This window comes from Pipistrellus hanaki, assembly GCF_964339955.1.
Source record: "Pipistrellus hanaki genome assembly, chromosome: 2".
Classification (NCBI taxonomy): Eukaryota; Metazoa; Chordata; class Mammalia; order Chiroptera; family Vespertilionidae; genus Pipistrellus; species Pipistrellus hanaki.
In genome coordinates this window covers 184454508-184475690 of record NC_140504.1, presented here as the reverse complement: position 1 = coordinate 184475690, position 21183 = coordinate 184454508, and the positions used below count along the sequence as shown (strand labels likewise).

The 21183-nt window shown below is 42.3% G+C and overlaps 1 protein-coding gene across 4 annotated transcripts in view; it reads right to left on the bottom strand.

Annotated features, from left to right (window-relative positions):
• The window catches only part of WASF2 (WASP family member 2), a gene marked incomplete at its 3' end in the record, with an annotated part of 64263 nt that overhangs the window by 19187 nt on the left and 23893 nt on the right, over nt 1–21183 (bottom strand). For 2 of the 4 annotated variants that reach the window (XM_084874990.1, XM_084874993.1), the window contains exon 2: nt 1147–1319. In XM_084874990.1, the coding sequence (XP_084731116.1) occupies nt 1147–1276 (130 nt within the window). In that variant the 5' untranslated portion in view covers nt 1277–1319. Of the gene's footprint in view, nt 1–1146; nt 1320–2490; nt 2683–18128; nt 18206–21183 lie in introns of those variants that run through there. The other 2 variants (XM_084874992.1, XM_084874991.1) reach the window with 2 other exon arrangements.

Here is a 21183-nt window from a genome sequence, read left to right as displayed (position 1 = left end):
GGGATCGCAGCGATGGCCTCTGAGCGAGGCGAAGGCTTAGGGATCGCAGACCCATCTATCATCGGGTCACTGAGCTCTGTCTCCTCAGGCCCCATTTTAAAGGCAGGGTCTATTGCTATCTGGGGGAATGCAGGCTTTCAGTTCCACTGCCTTTACTAAGGACAGTGATTCGACAGGAGGGGTGAATGTCTGAAATAACTCACACCAAGATGCCTTTGCTGAGGAAGACCACTGAAATGCCATTTTGATGGAGGTTCTTAAGGGAGGCTGGCGTGGCACTACACAAACGCACAGCCTTCCCAAGCATCTGCCCTTCCCATGCCTCAACTCCAAGCAAACAAAGTCAGCCTGATTCCGAATGGAATCCAAACCACATGTATGCACCCCACCCAAGGCAGTCTCATTCATTCTTGCCAAAAAAAAAAAAAAAAAAAAAAGATGCAGTTGAGCTGGCTTTCCCTCAGCTCCAGACTGGACTACACACACACACACACACACACACACACACCATCCTCCTGGAGAAGAATGGCTCCAGCTACAATTTGGGTCACTGTGTGTTCACGCAGCTTGCAAAACTCCCAACACCCCAGAGATTGCAGAGTCATTTGTACCCTGAACTTGGACCTGGGGGCTTGCAGCACGATTAAATGTGTACCGGGGTAGACAAGTCAGCCAGAAGCTCTCTGAGTGCATGTTTGCTTTCCTCCTCTTCGGGAAGCAGGGGGTGGGGGAGGTCGGGGAGATGTGACTGTTGGCACATCTGAGGCTACACTGAACAGTTCGTGCAATCACAGGCACATTCCCCAACCCAAGACACGGTTCTGTGAACCTCCCACTTTACACGCAGAATTCTGCTCTGTCATTCCATCTGCAGTGTCTGCTGCAGCCCTTCCTGCCGCCCTTCCTACGGGTTTCTTTAGAAGCAGGTGGAGAGGGAGCCTGGAGGGCGGTGGCAGAGGAAGGAAGGGCTGAGGGGAAGCTCTGTACCAAAAAGCAGCCTCTCTTTGGGAGAGGGGGGTGGGACACATTTTTGCATTACCTAGGGAGGGCAGATGGGGGAGAAATAGTTACACAGGAGGGGAAGGGAACTAAATAAAGAGCACCAACGACCCCTGAGGGCAAAGCACAGGCTCTCTGCGCACTCACTCAGGCTGCCCAGCTGTCGGATGACATTTGCCAGGGTGATGTTGGTCACGCATTCCAGCTCGCTTCTAACACTAGGCAACGTCTGACGGCACAGGTGCCTTGGCTCGATGTTCCTCGTTACTAACGGCATGGTGGACCCGCTTCAGGCAACGTTCTGAATGATGAAAAACAACCTAAAAAAGAAATAACAGGAAAGTATTACTCAACCACAAATTCCAGCACACTAGGGCTGTGTAAGTCTTTTTGTTTTGCTCTGATCTAAAACAGCTTTAAAAAAATCTTCTCTCTCCCTATTCTTTTTTTTTTTTTTTTTTAAGAACCCCCTTAACACCTCCCCCAACCACCACCTTTTTAAGGTTTGGTAAAGGATTGCTGGATAAGTGCAGAAATTCTGCATTTGTGACTGCTGGCTGGGGTACTACAGAAAGCATAAAAAAAAAAACAAAAAAAAAAAACAAAAAAAAAAAACACCTTAAAACAACTATGTCCAAACCAACAAGAATCTCCAGAGGCAAGGAGTTATAGTCAGAAAAGAGCCCATTTAGCAGATTCTAGAAGGTACAGATCTTATTCTTGGGGTGTCCACGGCAGATCAGATTCCAAATGATCAATCGTAAGAATCAAAAAATAGCTTTTGTCATCTGATAATCTCATCTCCACAGTGAAATTCAGTTGCCAATAGTGATTCCATGGATCTACATCAGGACATAATTTCTCCAGCTCTTCTCCGATGGATGACTGCTAATGCACAACTAAATACTAGCTGCCAGTATCTATTAGCACTACTGAAGTTTACTAGTCTGTAAATTGACAGAAAGAGTATTAAGGAAAAATTTACATGTTCAATATGTCAAACACGATGCCGAGCACACTGTGCTTTAGGATCCCCTGGTCCCTTTTCTTCCACCCAGCAGTCCCCTCTCCCTCCCATCTGGCTCAGCACACCTGGGCCAAAGGCTCTTGAGACAGCAGGAAGTGTCTGGAGCAGATCTGGAAACCTTCCAGGTACTGTTTCTTATCCTGCCCGCCCTTTCCCTAGGAAATCCCCCAGCTTCGGGTTCATTTTGAGCTATTGTTTTAGAGTTAGATTACCAAACTGCAAGCTTTACAAGGATAGATGCCGGTTTTAGTCTCAACAAAATGCATATGACTACAGCCATGGCACACTGGGCTGCTGTACTATTTCCCTATTTTGTAAAACTAAAGCTATCCCAAACCGCCCAGTGACTTTCATGCTAGGGAAAATAAAAAAGGCAAAACATAAAGGCAACATACCCAAGTCCCCAATATTGCAAACTCCTCTTAAACAACAACAACAATAAAGTAAAAGAGAGGTTTACTCACATCAAATCTTATAACACCAGTTCATCACCAAAAAGTTGATTGTGAATGCAAAACATTTAAAACAAACTAAATATCAGAGATCTTAAAAGTGAACCAACATACTGTCCAACCAAAAGTTTTTAAAAAAGCCCTTCAGGCTCAAAGGGGGAGTCGAAGCCTTGGGAACAGACTGCTCCTTGTTATGGACATTCTGATCTGCTAAAAGTAAAAATAAAACAGGAAGCCAGCAGCTTGGGGAACAAGGTTTCCTGTCACCAACAGCAACAGCCCAAGAACCAAGAGAATCAGCTGTTTGCTCCTAACTCTGAAGCTCCCTTTAATAAGCACTGAGGCAGCTGTGCCTATCTTTGGGGTGCAGAGGTGTTTCCTGAATATTTGCTACTAAGGAAATAATTTTCATTCCGTTCCTCTGCAAAGTTCCCCTTTGACTCAGTAGGTTTTCTAACCCTAACTCTGGACTTTCCTTCTAGTCTAATTCTTCTCCTCTTTTACTTAATGGAAAGGGTATCGGGTACTAAGATGCAATCGTTAGTAATTCATGGTGAAAAGAAAGTTTAGAACAGCAAAGGAGGCAGGAGGTTGCAAATAAAAGAACCTCCAGGGCTCTGCACACCACCCTCGGGATGCCCTGAGACTTCCATATTTCAAGCTTTCTGAAAGAACCAGAAATTCAAAGGTGCAGTCAGAGATGATTGAAAACAGCCACTGTGGTTCCCCATTAGCAATAATTTCAGTCTTGTTCCAGCTCCTCAGAGGAGCTAAAAGAGCCAAATCTCCTTGAAATTCTGTGTTGAATGTGGCCATTGACAGGGCATTCCAGAAGTTCTCTCGGAACACCTAATAGGAACTGGATTCCAGATGCCTCGGTGAACGCCAGATTGGGAAGGCAGGGAGTGAGGGGCAGCTTCTAAGGCCTCGGTTTTTTAGCATTTATGCTTTCCCACGTGCTTCGGGTAAGCAGACACAAAGAGAGTCAATTCTGTCACCTGGGTTGGATTTACCTAAAACCAAAATTTCAATAGCAAGATGGCTTTCTCTTGCTAAAAAAAGCCAGCTCCTATAACCAGCTAAAGACTACTCAAAAAAGTGGCAGCACATTCGCTAAAACTGGACCGATACAGAGAAGATTAGCATGGTCCCTACGCAAGGATGACACGCAAATTCGTGAAGCATTTCATATTAAAAAAATAAAAAGAAATGACAATATGTAAATAACCACCAAGACAAAACAATTAGAAAAGTGTATCTGCTACTTAAAAAGTCATTCAATATGTTTCAGAGCCACCAAAAAGAGACAAGAGTCCCTGTTATATGGAATGACCTGCATCACTGCTTACTTTTGTTTTGAATAATCAAGGTTAGTTATGTTTTGCATACAAAGTATGGAATTATTCATGATTTGAACTACAATAGTAATTTGACTACGAAAAAAAAAAAAATCTTACCTTCTGGTGAAGATAAACTTAGAAATGGGCAAAGACTTTTAGGTTCTTGACTCTCAACTCAGTTTCAAGTTGTAGAGTTGAGACATTCTGGGTTAGAACACTGACTGACTAGCTGTGTGATCTTGGGCAATTTCCCTAGAGATAGTAAGTAATATAGCGAATATAAAATGTCCACTTCAGGAGTAAAAAAATGTAGTTATTTGTAGTTCTACGAACCCTAGGAAAATGTTCCTGGAAAATCAACTCTTTCATTAATAAATATTTTACAACATTTTAAACCCTGGATTTATTATGTAGTAGAATGCAATAGTGACATACATGTAAAGATGACATACACTTAAAAATGAAATTTGGTGGGTTTGTTTTCTGGAAGAGTCATACTTCTGGTCCTACTGAAGAACTTATATCTCTCTTTCCTCCACTCTTTCATACTGGGCTCCTTATCTGAACCACAGAACAAAAAAGTTATTCGAGAGGCTCTTTTCTCAATTCTCCTCAAGACTGTACATAGCTAGCACCATTCCAGATGCATTGGAGAAAAGTAACACGTTTACATATAATGGATGTCTAATGATATCGGGGATTAATTCTCTCATGGAAATCCAGCCGCGAAAGGCTCCTCTATCATCAGTAGTCACTTAGTGGAAAATTTCTGAAGCACTGAGTGCTGAGGAACCACTGAATTAAGGAAGTTAACACGATCAAATTTGCATTTTAGACAAATCATTCTAACAGAAGCAAAGAATTTACATTTGGGCACGAGAAGGCTGGAGGGTAAGAAGACCAACTGAGAAGCTTCACAGGCTCAGAAGGAGACAATAGAAATCAGACAGGTTACAGGGGTGAGTTCTGCTACCAAAACTCCTGGGGAGTTTGTACAATTAGACTCACAAAGTGATAAAATGTAGATTTTTTTTTTTAAAAAAGTTTCATGGGAAGAGCTAAATGCTAGGGCCAGTCACAGAAATGAAGAGAAAGTGAAGAAAACCAAGAAAATAGCGATTCATAGCTGAGAAAAGAAGTTTTAAATACATGAAAGAGTATAGAATGCCATGTTTTTATAGAATCAATGAAGTTCTTTTTCAGCTCTACTTTGATTAAGAAAAGTATATGCTATAGTGATATTGGCTAATTTTGGGGTTTGAGGTGGTCTTACCTTGGGGGATGTTACATGGGAAAGGAATTAAATTAGAACCATTGAGAAGATAAAGTTGGAGAAAGAGATTTCAATTCCGTTAGTTCCTTTTCATTACAGCTGTCCTCTCCTTACAAATTATGATTCCCCAGACCATCCTCTGGGTGAGCAGCTGTCGGGCATTTTAGGGAAGACATTCCTAGATGTTCATGTTGACAGGGCAGAATGGATGACTTTACAATGCCTTCTACATTAAAGGCAATTCTCACTTTGTGCTACCGTTTCCTCATCTGCAAAATAAAAGGACTAAACTAGATGCTCTTTCAGAAGCTCTAAAATTGAATTTGCTTCTGCCTAACCTGCCATAACCTCCTCACGTAGCTAACCTTCACTTGCATTCTGGAGCAAAGTCAGTGGCAGGTTTAGGTGAATCCTGGCCACGAATCAAGCCCTTCTCCAGTCTAGATTCACCTAGTTACCAGAACCTGCAGGATCCAGAATGGGCCCAAAGAACGGTTCACAGAGTCCCGAGGTTCAATTATTTACACCCTGGGAGGCTCCCAGACCAATTTGGAAGTTGGCTCCCCAAAAAAGTAAAAAAAAAAAAAAAAGCTTTGGGCCAGTTCTAAACATCCAGCCAGGCTCAACAGCAAACCCCATCTTTACCCCTGACTACTTTCAGTCTAAGGGACTTGAGAATGAGAGAGAACAAAGACAAGACTCAGGCATTCCTTCTCAGCCAGGGCCTGGCAGTATACTGACTAGTCTAAAGCAGCGATGTCCAACCTTTCCGTTTCACATAAACTAATTACTAAAACTCTGCAGACTGGAACAGGAGTGGGAGGAGGTGAGAAGCTGGAATTGGTAGGATGGAAGAAGGTAATAAAGGAAGACTGCATTTGAGAGGGGAGGAAGCATTTGTAACCCATATTCTGAATTCCTGTTACTAACAGGACAGAAGACAGATGACTGCTCATCCCGGCAATGATGTTTATTATAAATAAATAAACACTCCATTTAGATAACATTATATTTCTACAGTCACATCCTAAAGCAAGTTTATCTGAGCTATACCAGTAACCGTAACAACAGAAATGCCTTTCAAGGCAGTTCCTTTTTGACACATTCCTCCAAAGAGCTGACCAGCAATAGCAGAGGGCGACAACATGGGGGGATGTTGTATGTGTGGCAATTGGGACTTCTGCTTTCACTTCAGCATTTCCCACTGTCCTATAGTTCACAGCATTTTGGATGGGGGCACATGAGAAGAGCTTTACTTTGTAGACCAGTTTTCTCTTTCAAGAGATAAGATTCTTTATGTTAAAGAATATGCATAAAGAATTTCAATCAAAAAGTCAAACAATCACTTAACTTAAAAATGAGAGCCAGCACACAGGCTTACTGTAATCTAAGCTTATCTACTAAACTGTTTAAAGCAGCACGACTTTACTGTTGAATATAGCCATCTTCACCACCATGCAACAACCACAAGCAGGAATGCCTCATTATAGACTCCCGCACCACCCACATCCTGTTGAAATTCAGTGTGGAGCTGAATCTACAAATATAACCAGACTCTCTCCAAACACAAGGTGTTACTGACAAATTAGTTTAGGTCACTGGAGTAATGTGGAAAAGAGGAAGACAGAAATGGAACTCCCAGGGTAGACAGAAAGAACGTATCTGATTGGGAGAAACAAGAAAAAAGAGCTTACCGGTACTTGTGATGTAAAACAAGGAGAAATTTCTAATTTCATAAAGGAATACCAGCCATGGACCTACATTAACTAAATGTAAGGCTCATTCTCGTCCTGATTTGGTTGGGGGAAAGCAGCCCAGGAAACAGGACTTCAAAGTTCTAGTATTTCACTTTTTATTTTTTATTTTATTTTATTTTTAAAAAAGTATATTTTATTGATTTTATACAGAGAGGAAGGGAGAGAGATAGAAAGTTAGAAACATCAATGAGAGAGAAACATCGATCAGCTGCCTCTTGCACACCCTCTACTGAGGATGTGCCCGCAACCAAGGTATATGCCCTGGACCAGAATCGAACCCAGGAACCTTCAGCCCGCAGGCTGACGCTCTATCCACTGAGCCTAACCGGTTAGGACTAGTATTTCACTTTTCAAATAAAGTTCTCACCTGAGGATGTTTTTCCATTGATTTCTAGAGAGTCAAAGGGAGGGATGATGAGGGAGGGGGTGGGGGAAGGGGAGAGAGGAGGGAGTGAAGAAAAGGAGAGAGGGAGGGAGAGAAAGGGGGGGAGAAGGGGGAGGGAGGGAGGGAGGGAGAAGAGGGAGAGAGGAGGGAGGGAAGAAAAGGAGGGAGGGAGGGAGAGAGAGAGAGAGAGAAACATCACCGTGAGAAAGTTACATCAATCAACTGGCTGCTTCCTGCACATGCCCTGAAAGGGGGCGTGAGGTGCTGGGGAATCTGCAACCAAGATATGCATCCTTGACCAGGAATCAAACCAGTCGCCCTGGGGTCTGTAGGTGGATGTTCTAACCATTGAGCGAGTAGGCCAGGGCCAATATCTCACTTCTTGAGCACACTGTATATTTATCAAGGACCATTCACACCTGGTAATTCTATAATTTCCTATTATCTTTTTTTTGGAAATACCACCTTTATTACTTTTCAAGCTCTAATCACAGCTTTGCTCTTAAAACTAAAATTTGGGGGAATCATTTTCCATTCAAAATTGGTTTCTTCTAGTTTCACCTATTCCACTGAAAATTGCCTCTTAAATGGCCAAAATTAGGCTTTCCTTTGAGTAGGATCCATCTGGTTGTTCAAAAGAAAATAGATTTAAACTGTGAGTTGTTCCTAACCGGTTTGGCTCAGTGGATAGAGCATCAGCCTTCGGACTCAAGGGTCCCAGATTCGATTCTGGTCAAGGGCATGTACCTTGGCTGCGGGCACTTCCCCAGTAGGGGGTTTGCAGGAGGCAGCTGATTGATGTTTCTCTCTCATCAATATTTCTAACTCTCCCTCTCCCTTACTCTCAGTAAAAAAAAAAATCAATAAAATATATGTTTTTTAAAAAACAAACAAACCACACACACTGAGTCAGAAACCTGGATTCTAGTCCTTAGTCTAATGATGTCTGGCAATTGGGGGTATGGGGTGGAGTGAGGTGGGGAGGGGAGTCTCAATTCATCCTCTAGTTCAGCTGTGAGCTGCAGTGAAAAAAAACCTCTTAAAAGATGCTATATGAAACTGGGATTTTGTTTGCAAAGTATTCTGAACTCCAAAGAAAAGATTTATTGACATAAAACATTTCTTGTATCTCTATCTTGGCTCAAGTTCCCTGTTATGTATCCACTTAAATTATACAGAGGTCTACAATGTTATCATTGATGACTTTGTCACGGACACAAAGTTCATTTTACTGACCCAGTTTAATGCCAATTTCTAGCAATAGCCAGTTCATCAAAATGGAATGGTTTGAAATATTTCATACTACCCATCTAAATGGGCTTACCTTTAGACCCTGATTAGATAAATATAAATTATAAATGATTTTAATCAGAAATGGAGAAATCTTACCCCTAACATTTGTGGGTACTCAAGTTTCAGATTTCTTTGAGCTATAATCATCAACTGAGCATTATAATCAGAGGAATTTAACATGAAAAACAATTAAGTTGCTTTGAAAAATAAGTACCAACATAAAAAAGTACCAACTCTCAACAAATCAGTTCATATGATTACTAGAAATATGTCAGTAACTTGCAATATTGCCCTAACTGGTTTGGCTCAGTGGATAGAGCGTTGGCCTGTGGATTCAAGGGTCCCAGGTTCAATTCTGGTCAAGGGCATGTACCTTGGTTGCGGGTACATACCCAGTAGGGATGTGCAGGAGGTGGCTGATTGATGTTTCTCTCTCATCGATGTTTCTAACTCTCTATCCTTCTCCCTTCCTCTGTGTAAAAAATCAATAAAATATACTTTAAAAAATAACTTGCAATATTATACCAATAGTCTTCATTTTTAAGAGCTTCCTTTCTTTTCTTTTTAAAAAAAAATATATTTTATTGATTTTTTTACAGAGAGGAAGAGAGAGGGATAGAGAGTTAGAAACATCGATGAGAGAGAATCATCGATCAGCTGCCTCTTGCACACACCCTACTGGGGATGTGCCTGCAACCAAGGTACATGCCCTTGACTGGAATCGAACCTGGGATCTTTTAGTCCGCAGGCCGACGCTCTATCCACTGAGCCAAACCGGTTTCAGCTCCTTTCTTATTTATACCCAATGACAGAAGAGAGTGAACTCCAGTTGGTGGTGCTCAAAAATCTGAGATCAGAAGATACAAAATGCATGCTTCTTCTCCAAGTACCTGGGCTTGAGTTCCTGGGAGGAAGCCAAACGTGGGCAGGTGCTACCACATGGGAAACACACAGTTGTTTTTTATGGAAGATTGTCTACTCTCACTCTACTACCTTCCTCAGAGATGGAGAGGATGGGGCTAGGCGGTGACCTTTGTTTCCTGGTTCCTGCGAGGAGCAGTGAGTACTGCACTAGGTTAAGCTCCCTATAGACAAGGTACTGGAGTACCCACTGGTGGGTTGGATACAGAGGCAGGTTTGAAAATGAGGGGAAAGAAGATAATCAGAGCCGAATCACACACCAGGCACCAAGTAAGTCTCATTGCATCCTGCCAGCTGTCTAACCATTCATTTTAATCTCTATGATGCCTCACTTCATACTTGAAGCTTCTCTGCAGTAACTGCTCCCTCTTCGGGATGGAAAGGCCAAAAAAGAAACTTACTTTACACAACTGAGAAAGGCCAGGGAAAAAAGGTTGCAGAGCAACAACAAAAAAGGATATTCAGCAAAATGTCTTGTTGACAGCTCAGGGCAATATACACACACACTGTGTGGTCATGGAGCAGGCAGCAGCAGCAGTCCTGGATGTGACTGTTAATACACTAACTAAGTGATGAGACCTAGCAATCACAATTATATCTGAATACTACGGAGTGGAATTATGGAGCAGACAGACATATAATTCCATATCAACTATTCTATTCTGCTATCTGTAACAAGAATTCATTCCTGAAAAAGTGGCACACACACCTGTCACTAACAGCCAAGCTGCCAGCAACTAAGAGTTCGCAGCAAAGGGCAGGGTACATCTACTCCTCACAAGGTCTATCCACCACTCAATCCGTGGTATTTAAAAGAAAAAGTCCGTAAGCAGAGAAGAAAGTAAGTACCCATTCCTTCTTTCTACCCTCTGTTTACTAAGCTGTTACCAAAGCCCTCATAACCAAATAAGCAGTGGCACAGAGCAGCCAAAACAGACATTAAGAGGTAGAGGTGTGGGTTTTAACCCACTACTGGTAAATTTAGTTTTGGGACCTTGGCAAGCAATCAAATCTCTTAGTCTGTTTCCTAAACTGTTAAATTAGTAATGATTCCTAATTTGTAAAGTTGTAAAGAAAAATAAAATAATCTATAAAATAAAGACCCAGTGGTCATAACGCTCTAACAACCAAAGACCAGTCACCAGGAGGCTGCATGCGAGGTGAGGCATGCATGGGTGGGCGGGACCTCATGTGTAGTGAGATGCACTCGGGTGGGCGGGCTGCGTGTGCAGTGAGGTGCATGCAGGTGGGTGGGGCCACGCGATTTTGCACGCTGGGCTTCTAATGTATGTACAAAACGCTTAACATGGTGCCTGGCACAGAACAGATTATTGTATTGTAGTAGTAGTAGTGTGGTAGTGATAGTGATTGTGGAAGTACTAGTTCTACATCTAGCTAGCATTTAACTATGGGCCAGGAACTGTTCTAAATGTTTGTTTGTTTTTTTAATTCTTTTTAAAATAAACCTTTATTGTTCATATTATTACAAAAGTTCATTTTTTCCCTCCTCCACCAGGTTCCCACCCCACCCTCTGCCCTTTCCCCACTCCCCATTGTCCTCATCCATAGGTGCACAGTTTATGTTCCGTCTCTTCCTGTGCCCCCATCTCCTCTTTTCCCCGAGAACTGTCAGTCCACTCCCTTTCTGTACCTCTGATTCTATTATATTCACCAGTTAATATTGTTCATCAGGTTTTTTAATTCCCTTGGTTTTTAGATTCACTTGTTGATAGTTACATACTTGTTGTTCATAATTTTTATCTTTATTTTCTTCCTCTTCCTAAAGAACCCCCTTTAGCAATTCATATAATTCTGGTTTGGTGTTGATGAACTCCTTTAGCTTTTTTTTTATTTGTGAAGCTCTTTATCTGGCCTTCGATTCTGAGTGATAGCTTTGCTGGGTAGAGTATTTTTGGCTGTAGGTTCTTGCTATTCATCACCTGGAATATTTCTTGCCATTCCCGTCTGGCCTGCATGGTTTCTGTTGAGAAATCAGCTGACAATCATATGGGTGCTCCTTTATAGGTAACCACCTGCTTTTCTCTTGCTGCTTTTAATATTCTCTCTTTGTCTTTTGCTCTTGGAATTTTAATTATGATTTGTCTTGGTGTGGTACTCTTTGGATTCCTTTTGTTTCGAGTTCTGTGAGCTTCCTGGACTTGTAAGTCTAATTCTTTCACCAGGTGGGGGAAGTTTTCTGTCACTATTTCTTTCAGTATGTTTTCAATATCTTGATCTCTGTCATCTTCTGGGATGCCCATAATTCTGATGTTGGTTCGCTTGAAGTTGTCCCAGAGGTTTCTTACACTGTCTTCAACTTTCTGGATTCTCTTGTCTTCTTGTTTCTGCGGAGGAGTGTTCTCTGGCTCTGTATTCCAAGTCTTTGACTTGATTCTTGCAATCTTCCATTCTGTTTTTAGAACTCTATAATATTTTTTTATTTCACAGAATGTATTCTTTATTTCTTGTTGATCCCTTATTATTTCTAGTTGATCCTTTATTATTTCTAGTTGATCCCTTTTCATATCTTCATAGGTCTTGTTTATTTTATCAGCCTTTTCTAGGAGATTCTTGAAAAACATTAGAGTTCAAAAAGCATGGTTTTGAACTCTAAATCCAGTAGCTTTTTGTCCTCCATTTCTTTCGTTTGTGATCTGTTTCCTTGTCTCGGCATTTTTGCTGCTTCCCTGAATTGGTAGGGTGGAAGGATCAGCTGTATCTATGTCAGGAAACAGCCTTATTCGACTAGACTTGGAAAACTGCAAGAGCCTCTGTGTTCAGCTTGGATGGGGCGGAGTTTTAGGGTGGAGCCTATAGCCTTGGCTTCCAGTTAGCCCCGCCCTATGAGGTTCCTGAGTCTCAGTGTTCCTCAGTGTCCTTTGGTACTTGCTGCAAGCACCTCTGAAAGGTGCCCTAGAGTTTCGCCCACTACCAGACAGTCTAGTCTCTCCCCCAACGAGCCCGCAACTGGGGTTCAGTGCAGTTGGAAGTGGGGTTAAAAGCAGTCCAGAGCTTATGTCTCTTTCCCACTAGGGCAATCCAGCGGCTCAATCAACAGTCTGTCCTCTACGTGAAATGTGCGTGACTCGGGAGCTCTGCCTTTCGCCGCTGGGAGCTTCCGCCTTACAGCCCAGGCTCCCTTTGTATGAGCCTGGGTCCCCAGGATCGGCCTAGAACTGGGGTTCAGTGCTGTCGGGTTTGGGGTTCAGCACAGTCTGGAGCTTTTATCTCCTTCCCGCTAGGGAACGCCAGCCAGGCACTCAGCCGCCCCTCCTCTCCGGCTCCGTCCTCTCCCCACGTGCGCACCGTGTCTCCGTACCTTAGGCTTTTACAGCTCCTCTGATTTTCCTTCTGGTTTTCTCTTTCCTTCTCGTTGTAGAATTTCAAGTCAGTCAACTTTCCTGTCGTTCTGGATAATGTCCACTTTATATTTTAGTTGTATTTTTTGAAATTGTTGTGTGAGACTGCAGTTAGGCGGTTACCTATGCCGCTATCTTGGTTTCTCCTCTAAATGTTTTATATATGGTTCTCTTCACCATTAAAGAACATTAATAAGCTTCATTAACTACTAATTATAATACTCTTATCAATCAATGAATATTTATCAAGCAGACACACAAAGAAGTATAAAATCCCTCCCTTTACTCCAAGAACTTATAATTGAGGCGAAGACAAAACCAAAGTTTGTATGTATGTATGTATGTATGTATGTATGTATGTATCTAAAAGCCTAAGGGACGGTTAGGACCGGACAATCGGCCAATAGCTATGACACACACTGACCATCAGGGGACAGATGCTCAACGCAGGAGCTGCTCCCTGGTGGTCAGTGCACTCCCACAGCCGACCCTCCCATAGTCAGCCAACCTCCCTCGGCCCCTCCGCCCCAAGCTGGCTGGCCTTAATCGGCCCCAATCACCAGCCAGGCGGAGGGACCCCACCGTGCAAGAATTCGGGCCTCTAGTATAGGAAATAAATACAAGTTCAATTATCAAATAAATGATGTAGTCAATAATGACAATAGGGCCAAAACCGGTTTGGCTCAGTGGTAGAGCATCGGTCTGCGGACTGAAAGGTCCCAAGTTCGATTCCGGTCAAGGGCATGTACCTTGGTTGCGAGCACATCCCCAGTAGGAGGTGTGCAAGAGGCAGCTGGTCGATGTTTCTCTCTCATCGACGTTTCTAGCTCTCTATCTTTCTCCCTTCCTCTCAGTAAGAAATCAATAAAATATATTTAAAAACAAATGACAATAGGAAAAATGAAAGGATCACTGTGAACTGAGGAGATTTCCTGGTATAAAAATCTGATCTGAGCAGAATTTGGATATAAAAAATAAAGAGGAAAAGGTTTTCCAGGTGGGGATAATTTAAGCAGAAGCCTTGAACTGTACCACTAAGAATTTATGGAGAAGCCACAATCCTAATGGGCTTTTACCATATGGCATCGAATCTAAGATACCACTAACTGCTAAGCTGCATCATGACTTAAGAGAAATTAAAATGTATGGGGCAAGGCAGAACCGGGCGTAGAGAGGCAATGGGGGGATATAGGGAGATATCTGTAATATTCTCAACAATAAAGACTTTTTAAAAAAAAGAAAATGTACATCTCAAAATCAATAAAATATAATATTTCTTTTTCTATAATATGTGAGAGTAGACAAGATGATCTTTAAAAGTTCTCTCCAACCTTGCCCTGGCCAGTTTGGCTCAGCGGATACAGCATCAGCCTGTGGACAAAAGGGTCCCAGGTTTGATTCCGGTCAAGGGCACATGCCCAGGTTGCGGGTTCGATCCCCAGTAGGGGGTGTGCAGGAGGCAGCTAATCAATGATTCTCTCTCATCACTGATGTGTGTGTTTTTTTTGTGTTTTTTGTTTTGTAATATATTTTATTGATTTTGTACAGAGAGGAAGGGAGAGAGGTAGAGAGTTAGAAACATCAATGAGAGAGAGTCATCTATCAGCTGCCTCTTGCACACCCCCAACTGGGGATGTGCCTGCAACCAAGGTACATGCCCTTGACTGGAATCGAACCTGGGACCCTTCAGTCCCCAAGCCGACGCTCTATCCATTGAGCCAAACCGGTTTCGGCACTGATGTGTTTTTAAAAATATATATTTTATTGATTCTTAACAGAGAGGAAGGGAGAGGGACAGAGAGTCAGAAACATCGATGAGAGGAAACATCAATCAGCTGCCTCCTGCACACTCCCTTACCAGGGATGTGCCCGCAACCAAGGTACATGCCCTTGACCAGAATCGGACCTGAGACCTTTCAGTCCGCAGGCCAACACTCTATCCACTGAGCCAAACCATTTCGGCTCATCACTGATGTTTCTATCTCTCTCTATCCCTCTCCCTTCCTCTCTGAGATCAATAAAGAATATATTTTAAAAATCAATAAAAATCAATAGAAAAATAACCTCAGGTAAGGATTAAAAAAAAAAAAAGTTCTCTCCAATCCTAAAATGGTGATTCTATAACTGTCTTACAATATTCAAATTTCACCAAACAACACTATGGAAAAAACAAAAAAAAATAGAAACAGAGATGAACCCTGGTTGGTGTGGCTCAGTGGCAGCTTTCAGGTTCAATTCCCAGTCAAGGGCACAGACCTAGACTAAGGTTTGTTCCCTGGTCCCAGTTGGGAGGCAATCAATCAATGTTTTATCTCTCTCTTTCTCTCTCCCCATCTCTTCCACTCTCTAAAAAAACCAATGGGAAAAATACCCTCAGGTGAGGATTAACAAAAAGAGACAGAGACTGAGACAGATACGATCCCTACTCCAGTATTTATTTCATAAAAATGTTTTTATTTATTTTATTTTGATAACATATTAGAGGCCCAGTGCATGAATTTGTGCACAGGTCAGGTCCGGCCAGGCTGGCCGGCCCCACCCCCTGGTTGAAATCCTGGTCAAACTTGTGGTTGAGGGGACAATTTGCATATTAGCCTTTTATTATATAGGATGTTTATTGATTTTATTTTATTTTAATTTTTTTTATTGATTTCAGAGAGGAAGAAAGAGGGAGAGGTAGAAACATCAATAATGAGAGAGAATCATTAATTGGCTGCCTCCTTCATGGCCTCCCCCCGCCCCCACCGGGTATTGAGCCCACAACCCTGGGCATGTGCCCTTGAACAGAACTGAACCTGGGGTCCTTTGATCTGCATGTTGACGCTCTATCCACTGAGCCAAATCAGCTTGAGCTTAGAAAAAGAGGAAGGGAAAGGGAGAAGGAAAGAGAAACACTGATGTGAGAGAGAAACATCAATTGGCTACCTCCTACATGTCCCCTCCTGGGGGGATCAACCCCACAACCTAGGCAGGTGGCCCAACTAGGACGAGAACAAATGACCGGTCAGTGCATGGGACCATGCCCAAGCAAATGAGCCACACTGACCAGGGCTGTGTTTGTTGTTCTGAGAGAAAGAAAGGGAGAAGAAGGGAGAGAGTAATATCGATGCGAGTGAAAATGAATCAATCAGTTGCCTCTTGCACACCTACTACTGGGGACTGAGCCTGCAAACCGAGCATGTGCCCTGACTGGGGACCGAACCCTGAACTCCTGGTTCACAGATCGACACTCAAGCACTGAGTGAGTCTGTTAACTGTTGACTGGATGTTGGACATTGTGATTTTACAATGTTGAGTATCTAGTATTGTTGTCTTCATTTCAAGAATGGTAAGCTTTATTCTGGTAGGCAGTTATTTTCATTCAGGTTGGTACCTCTGAAGGCTTGTTTTTAAGCTTTTTTAAGGGTGGGTCTACAGTAGTCTTTACTCTATGACTATTTTAACTCTAGTACCAAGATGTGGGCCTTCTACCATCTCTACTGAACATTCCCAGTGAGCAGCATGGGCTCTTCACTCTGGCTGCTAGGAACTCGAACACCTCCTTGCTCTGGATTCCTGGTCATCTTTCCCCAACTTCCTGGAGTTTGACTCCAGGCCTGTGTGAGGTCAGCAAAGACTGAAGGGGACCCTGAGGAGACTCCTAGAGCACAGCTCACCTTTCCAGGACTCCACCTCACAGCTTTTAGATTCCTCGGCCTCTCCTGAACTACAATCTCTGTCTCTTCAAAAAGAACAACATGCTCTGCTTGAGATCCCCACCCTGCTCCATGGTTGGAACTGACGTAGACAGGAAGACGGGGCACTCACAGGGCTTTCCCCTCCTTTGTTTTCCTTCTACAAGGAATAACCCTTTCTGTTCAAGTCAGAATTGATTTCCACTGTAGTTTTGCAATGTCCCCAATCAAGGTATTGCAAAAGTCTTAGTCAGAATAATTTCAATTTATCTTTAATAAGTGTTTAACATGAATACTTTTAGAAGAAATAACAGGAACCCTGGTCGGGTAGCTCAATGGTAGAACGTCATCCCATACAACAAGGTTAGGGGTTCCATTCCCAGTCAGGGCACATACAAGAATCAACCAATGAATGTATAAATAAGTGGAACAACAAACTGATGTTTCTCTCTCTCTTTTTCTGAAAAAATAAATAAATAAATATATAAATAAATATATATATATATATATATATATATATATATATAAATTTTAAAAAATTTTAAAAGAAAGACATAACAGGAAAAAGTAGGTGTTCTGAAATCAAACAAACATAGCAAATAGAAAAGATAATATCACCATAAGTATATAACATACTTGAATAATATATTTAATTTATCCTTTTGAATCATCATAATTACAAACAATGGAAACTTATCTTTTCTTTTTTGAAGTTAATGTTCATGTAGATGCTAACCACATTTAAAAATCAATAATGAACCCAGAGACACGTTCAGTCAAAGGAATCAAGGATGCCCTGAGCCACAAGCTGTATGACTTCAGGCTGCTGAATCTCTGAGCCTCATCGTAAAATGGGAAAAATAAAACCAACCACATAGAATAAAATGAGATAATATATGTGAGCCTTCCAGAGGGGTGTCTAGCACCTCCATTGGTAAGGAAACAATCCAAGGAGAGCAGATCAAATCAAACAGCACTGAGCATTACAAAAGGCCTCTTCCAATCGGTCTCTTTTCTCTGCTCTCTGGAGGCTTGTGGTAGGTAGGCCTCTTACCTTCTAAGTCAGGCTCTCCATGAGTGTGGAGACAAATTCTGAGAAAGAAATGGATGGCCCCTGCTTATATTATGCCAATCTTAAGAATAAGACAAACGGTATCAGTCTTCTAAAATCTTGTTCAACAGTCAATTCAGTAGTTTCACTTTAAGTACTTTGAAAGTAAAACAGTCTCAAAGGGATTATCGGGATTGTGGCATTTCTTTAAAAAAGAAAAAATCTGTGCCGAAGCTGGTTTGGTTCATTGGATAGAGCATTGGCCTGCGGACTCAAAGGTCCTGGGTTCAATTCCAGTCAGGGGCATGTACCTTGGTGGCGGGCACATCCCCCAATCCGGTGGGGGATGTGCAGGAGGCAGCTGGTCGATGATTCTCTCTCATTGATGTTTCTAACTCTCTATCCCTCTCTTCTTCTCTGTGAAAAAAATCAATAAAATATATTAAAAAAAAAAAAAAGAAAGAAAGAAAGAAAGAAAAAAAAAAAATATAAGAAAGAAAGAAAAAATCTGCCCTAGCCGGTTTTTTCAATGGAAGGAGCGTTGGCCCACGGCCTGAAGGGTGCCAGGTTCGATTCTGGTCAAGGGCACATACATACTTCAGTTGCAAGCTTGATCCCAAGCCCTGGTCAGGCCATGTAGAAGGCAACTGCTGATGTCCTCTCTCACACTGATGTTTCTTTTTCTTAGTCTCTCCCCCTGCCTTCCACTCTCTCTAAAAAACAATGGAAAAAGATCCTCAGATGAGGATTAAGAAAACAAAACAAAAATCCTTTCATCTTAAAGGCCAAGGCAAATGTCACCACTTTCTAAGCAGCCTTCCTTGACCCTTCTAGTCTGAAGTCATGTCTTCCTCTCCAAGAGCTCCAAAGAGGTATGCTGAACCTTTGTTTAATGGCAGTCACTACATTCTATTTTGTAGCACAGGTTTTTGGAGTATACAACTCTATAAGTACGGGAACTGAGAAACAAAATAACTTTAAACCCAATAGAAGTAGCAGTTAGAACAGCAGCTATCTGGAGTCAAGGTGGGACCTCTTAAAAAACTTCTTTGTATCCTATAGTGTCCATTCAACATCTCCAATCCTCGAAACACTTCTTCAAGGTTAGGTAGTAGCATTCTGAAAACCAAGAGTGGTTCTGTAACTTTATCAAAGTCACACAGCTTTTAAACCCAGGCCCATCTGTGTCCACGTTTCATGGTCTTTCCACAACACTGCGCTGACTCTTCACAAAATGCCTGAACCAAGACATTAGACAAATATGCCCATATTTCTCCTTTTCACATACAAGTGCCACCAAACCCCAGACTAGTTTCTCCCCCTTGAAAAAAAAGACTGTAGGCTAACACCAGGAAACCTTCCCGACATATTTACCCTAGAACTGAAATGGTGTTAATGAGGATAACACACTGCTCTCTCTCTCTCTCTCCGCCCAATGTTAGCCAGCTGCTCAGAGCCTTCACAACTTTCACTTTAAACAACATAAACACTGGCTCATTTAAAGTGCCAGCCTCAGATAATATGTTCAGATGCTTTTCAAACAAATTTCTGTTTTCAAACAGCTAGGCATTTGGGGTTCCATCACTTCGGACGGGTTCCTTTCATCTATAGGGTCTCTGAGAATCACTTTAACTTTTATTTTCTGTTCAGCTCATCGAATCCTGTCACTGGGGACTTCTTTTTTTTTAAAGCGGATAACCTTTCATCTTCTTTTACAATGAACCAAAATACAATCCTATGGGTAATTCTTAAACTGTATGTTGTTTTTTTTTTTTTGTTTTTTTTTAAATAAATTTTTATTGTTCATATTATTACAAGTGTTCCTTTCCCCCCCCTTCCCACCCCACCCTCTGCCCTTTCCCCACTCCCCATTGTCCTCATCCATAGGTGCACAGTTTATGTTCAGTCTCTTCCCACATTCCCCTCTCCCCTTTTCCCCAAGAATCATTAGTTCACTCCCCTTCCATACCTCTGATTCTATTATATTCAACAGTTAATATTGTTCATCAGATTTTTTTTTTTAATTTCCTTGGTTTTTAGATTCACTTGTTGATAGTTACGTATTTGTTGTTCATAATTTTTATCTTTATTTACTTTCTCTTCTGAAAGAACCCCCTTCAGCAATTCATATAATTCTGGTTTGGTGGTGATGAACTCCTTTAGCTTTTTTTTATTAGTGAAGCTCTTTATCTGACCTTCGATTCTGAGTGATAGCTTTGCTGGGTAGAGTATTTTTGGCTGTAGGTTCTTGCTATTCATCACCTTGAATATTTCTTGCCATTCCCGTCTGGCCTGCATGGTTTCTGTTGAGAAATCAGCTGACAATCGTATAGGTGCTCCTTTATAGGTAACCTCCTGCTTAGCTCTTGCTGCTTTTAATATTCTCTCTTTGTCCTTTGCTCTTGGAATCTTAATTATGATTTGTCTTGGTGTGGTCCTCTTTGGATTCCTCTTATTTGGAGTTCTGTGTGCTTCCTGGACTTGTAAGTCCAATTCTTTCACCAGGTGGGGGAAGTTTTCTGTCACTATTTCTTTCAGTATGTTTTCGATATCTTGCTCTCTCTCATCTTCTGGGACCCCCATGATTCTGATGTTGGATCGTTTGAAGTTGTCCCAGAGGTTTCTTACATTATCTTCAATTTTCTGGATTCTCTTGCCTTCTAGCTTCTGCAGAGGAGTGTCTTCTGGCTCTTTATGTTCCAAATCTTTGACTTGATTCTTGCGATCTTCTATTCTGTTTTTAGGACTCTGTATAATATTTTTTATTTCAGACAATGTATTCTTTATTTCTTGTTGATCCCTTTTCATATCCTCATAGGTCTCAATTATTTTATCGGCCTTTTCTAGGAAACTCTTGAAAAACCTTATAAGTGTGGTTTTGAACTCTATAACCAGTCGCTTTTTGTCCTCCATTTCTTTTGTTTGTGATCTATTTGGTTTAGGCATTTTCGCAGACAGCTTTTCTGATGGGGCGGAGTTTCAGGGTGGAGCCTACAGCTTTGGCTTCCGTCAGCCCCGCCCTATGCGACTCCTGAGACTCAGGGTCCTTCAGTACTTGTTGCAAGCGCCTCTGAGAGAAAGGTGCCCTCGATTTTCGCCTGCTACCAAACAGTGTAGGCTCTCCCGCAATGGGCCCGAAACTGGGGTTCAGTTCAGTTGGAAGTGAAGTTGGAGGTGGCGTTCAGAGCAGTCTGGAGCCTGTCTCCTTCCCGCCAGGGCAGTCCTAGGGCACAGCCGGCCGTCCCTTCTCTGCGCGCTGTGTGCACGCCTCTGGGACCTCCTTTCGCCACTTCCCCAGGTTCCGCCTTACAGCCCAGCTCCCTATGGATGAGCCTGGGTCCCCGGGGTCTGGCCTAGAACGGAGGTTCAGAGCAGTTGGGGGCCCAGCACAATCGGAGCTTTTCTCTGCTTCCCGCTAGGGAACGCCAGCCAGGCACTCGGCCTCCCTCCTCTCTGGCTCCATCCTCTCCGCGCGCCGCGTGTCTCCGTACCTTAGGCTTTTACAACTCCTCCGCGCTTTCTTCTGGTTTTCTCCTTGCTTCTCGTTGTAGAATTTCCAGTCAGTCGACTTTCCTGTAGTTCTGGGTGATGTCCATTTTATATTTTAGTTGTATTTTATTGAAATTGTTGCGTGCGGCTGCGGCTAGGTGCC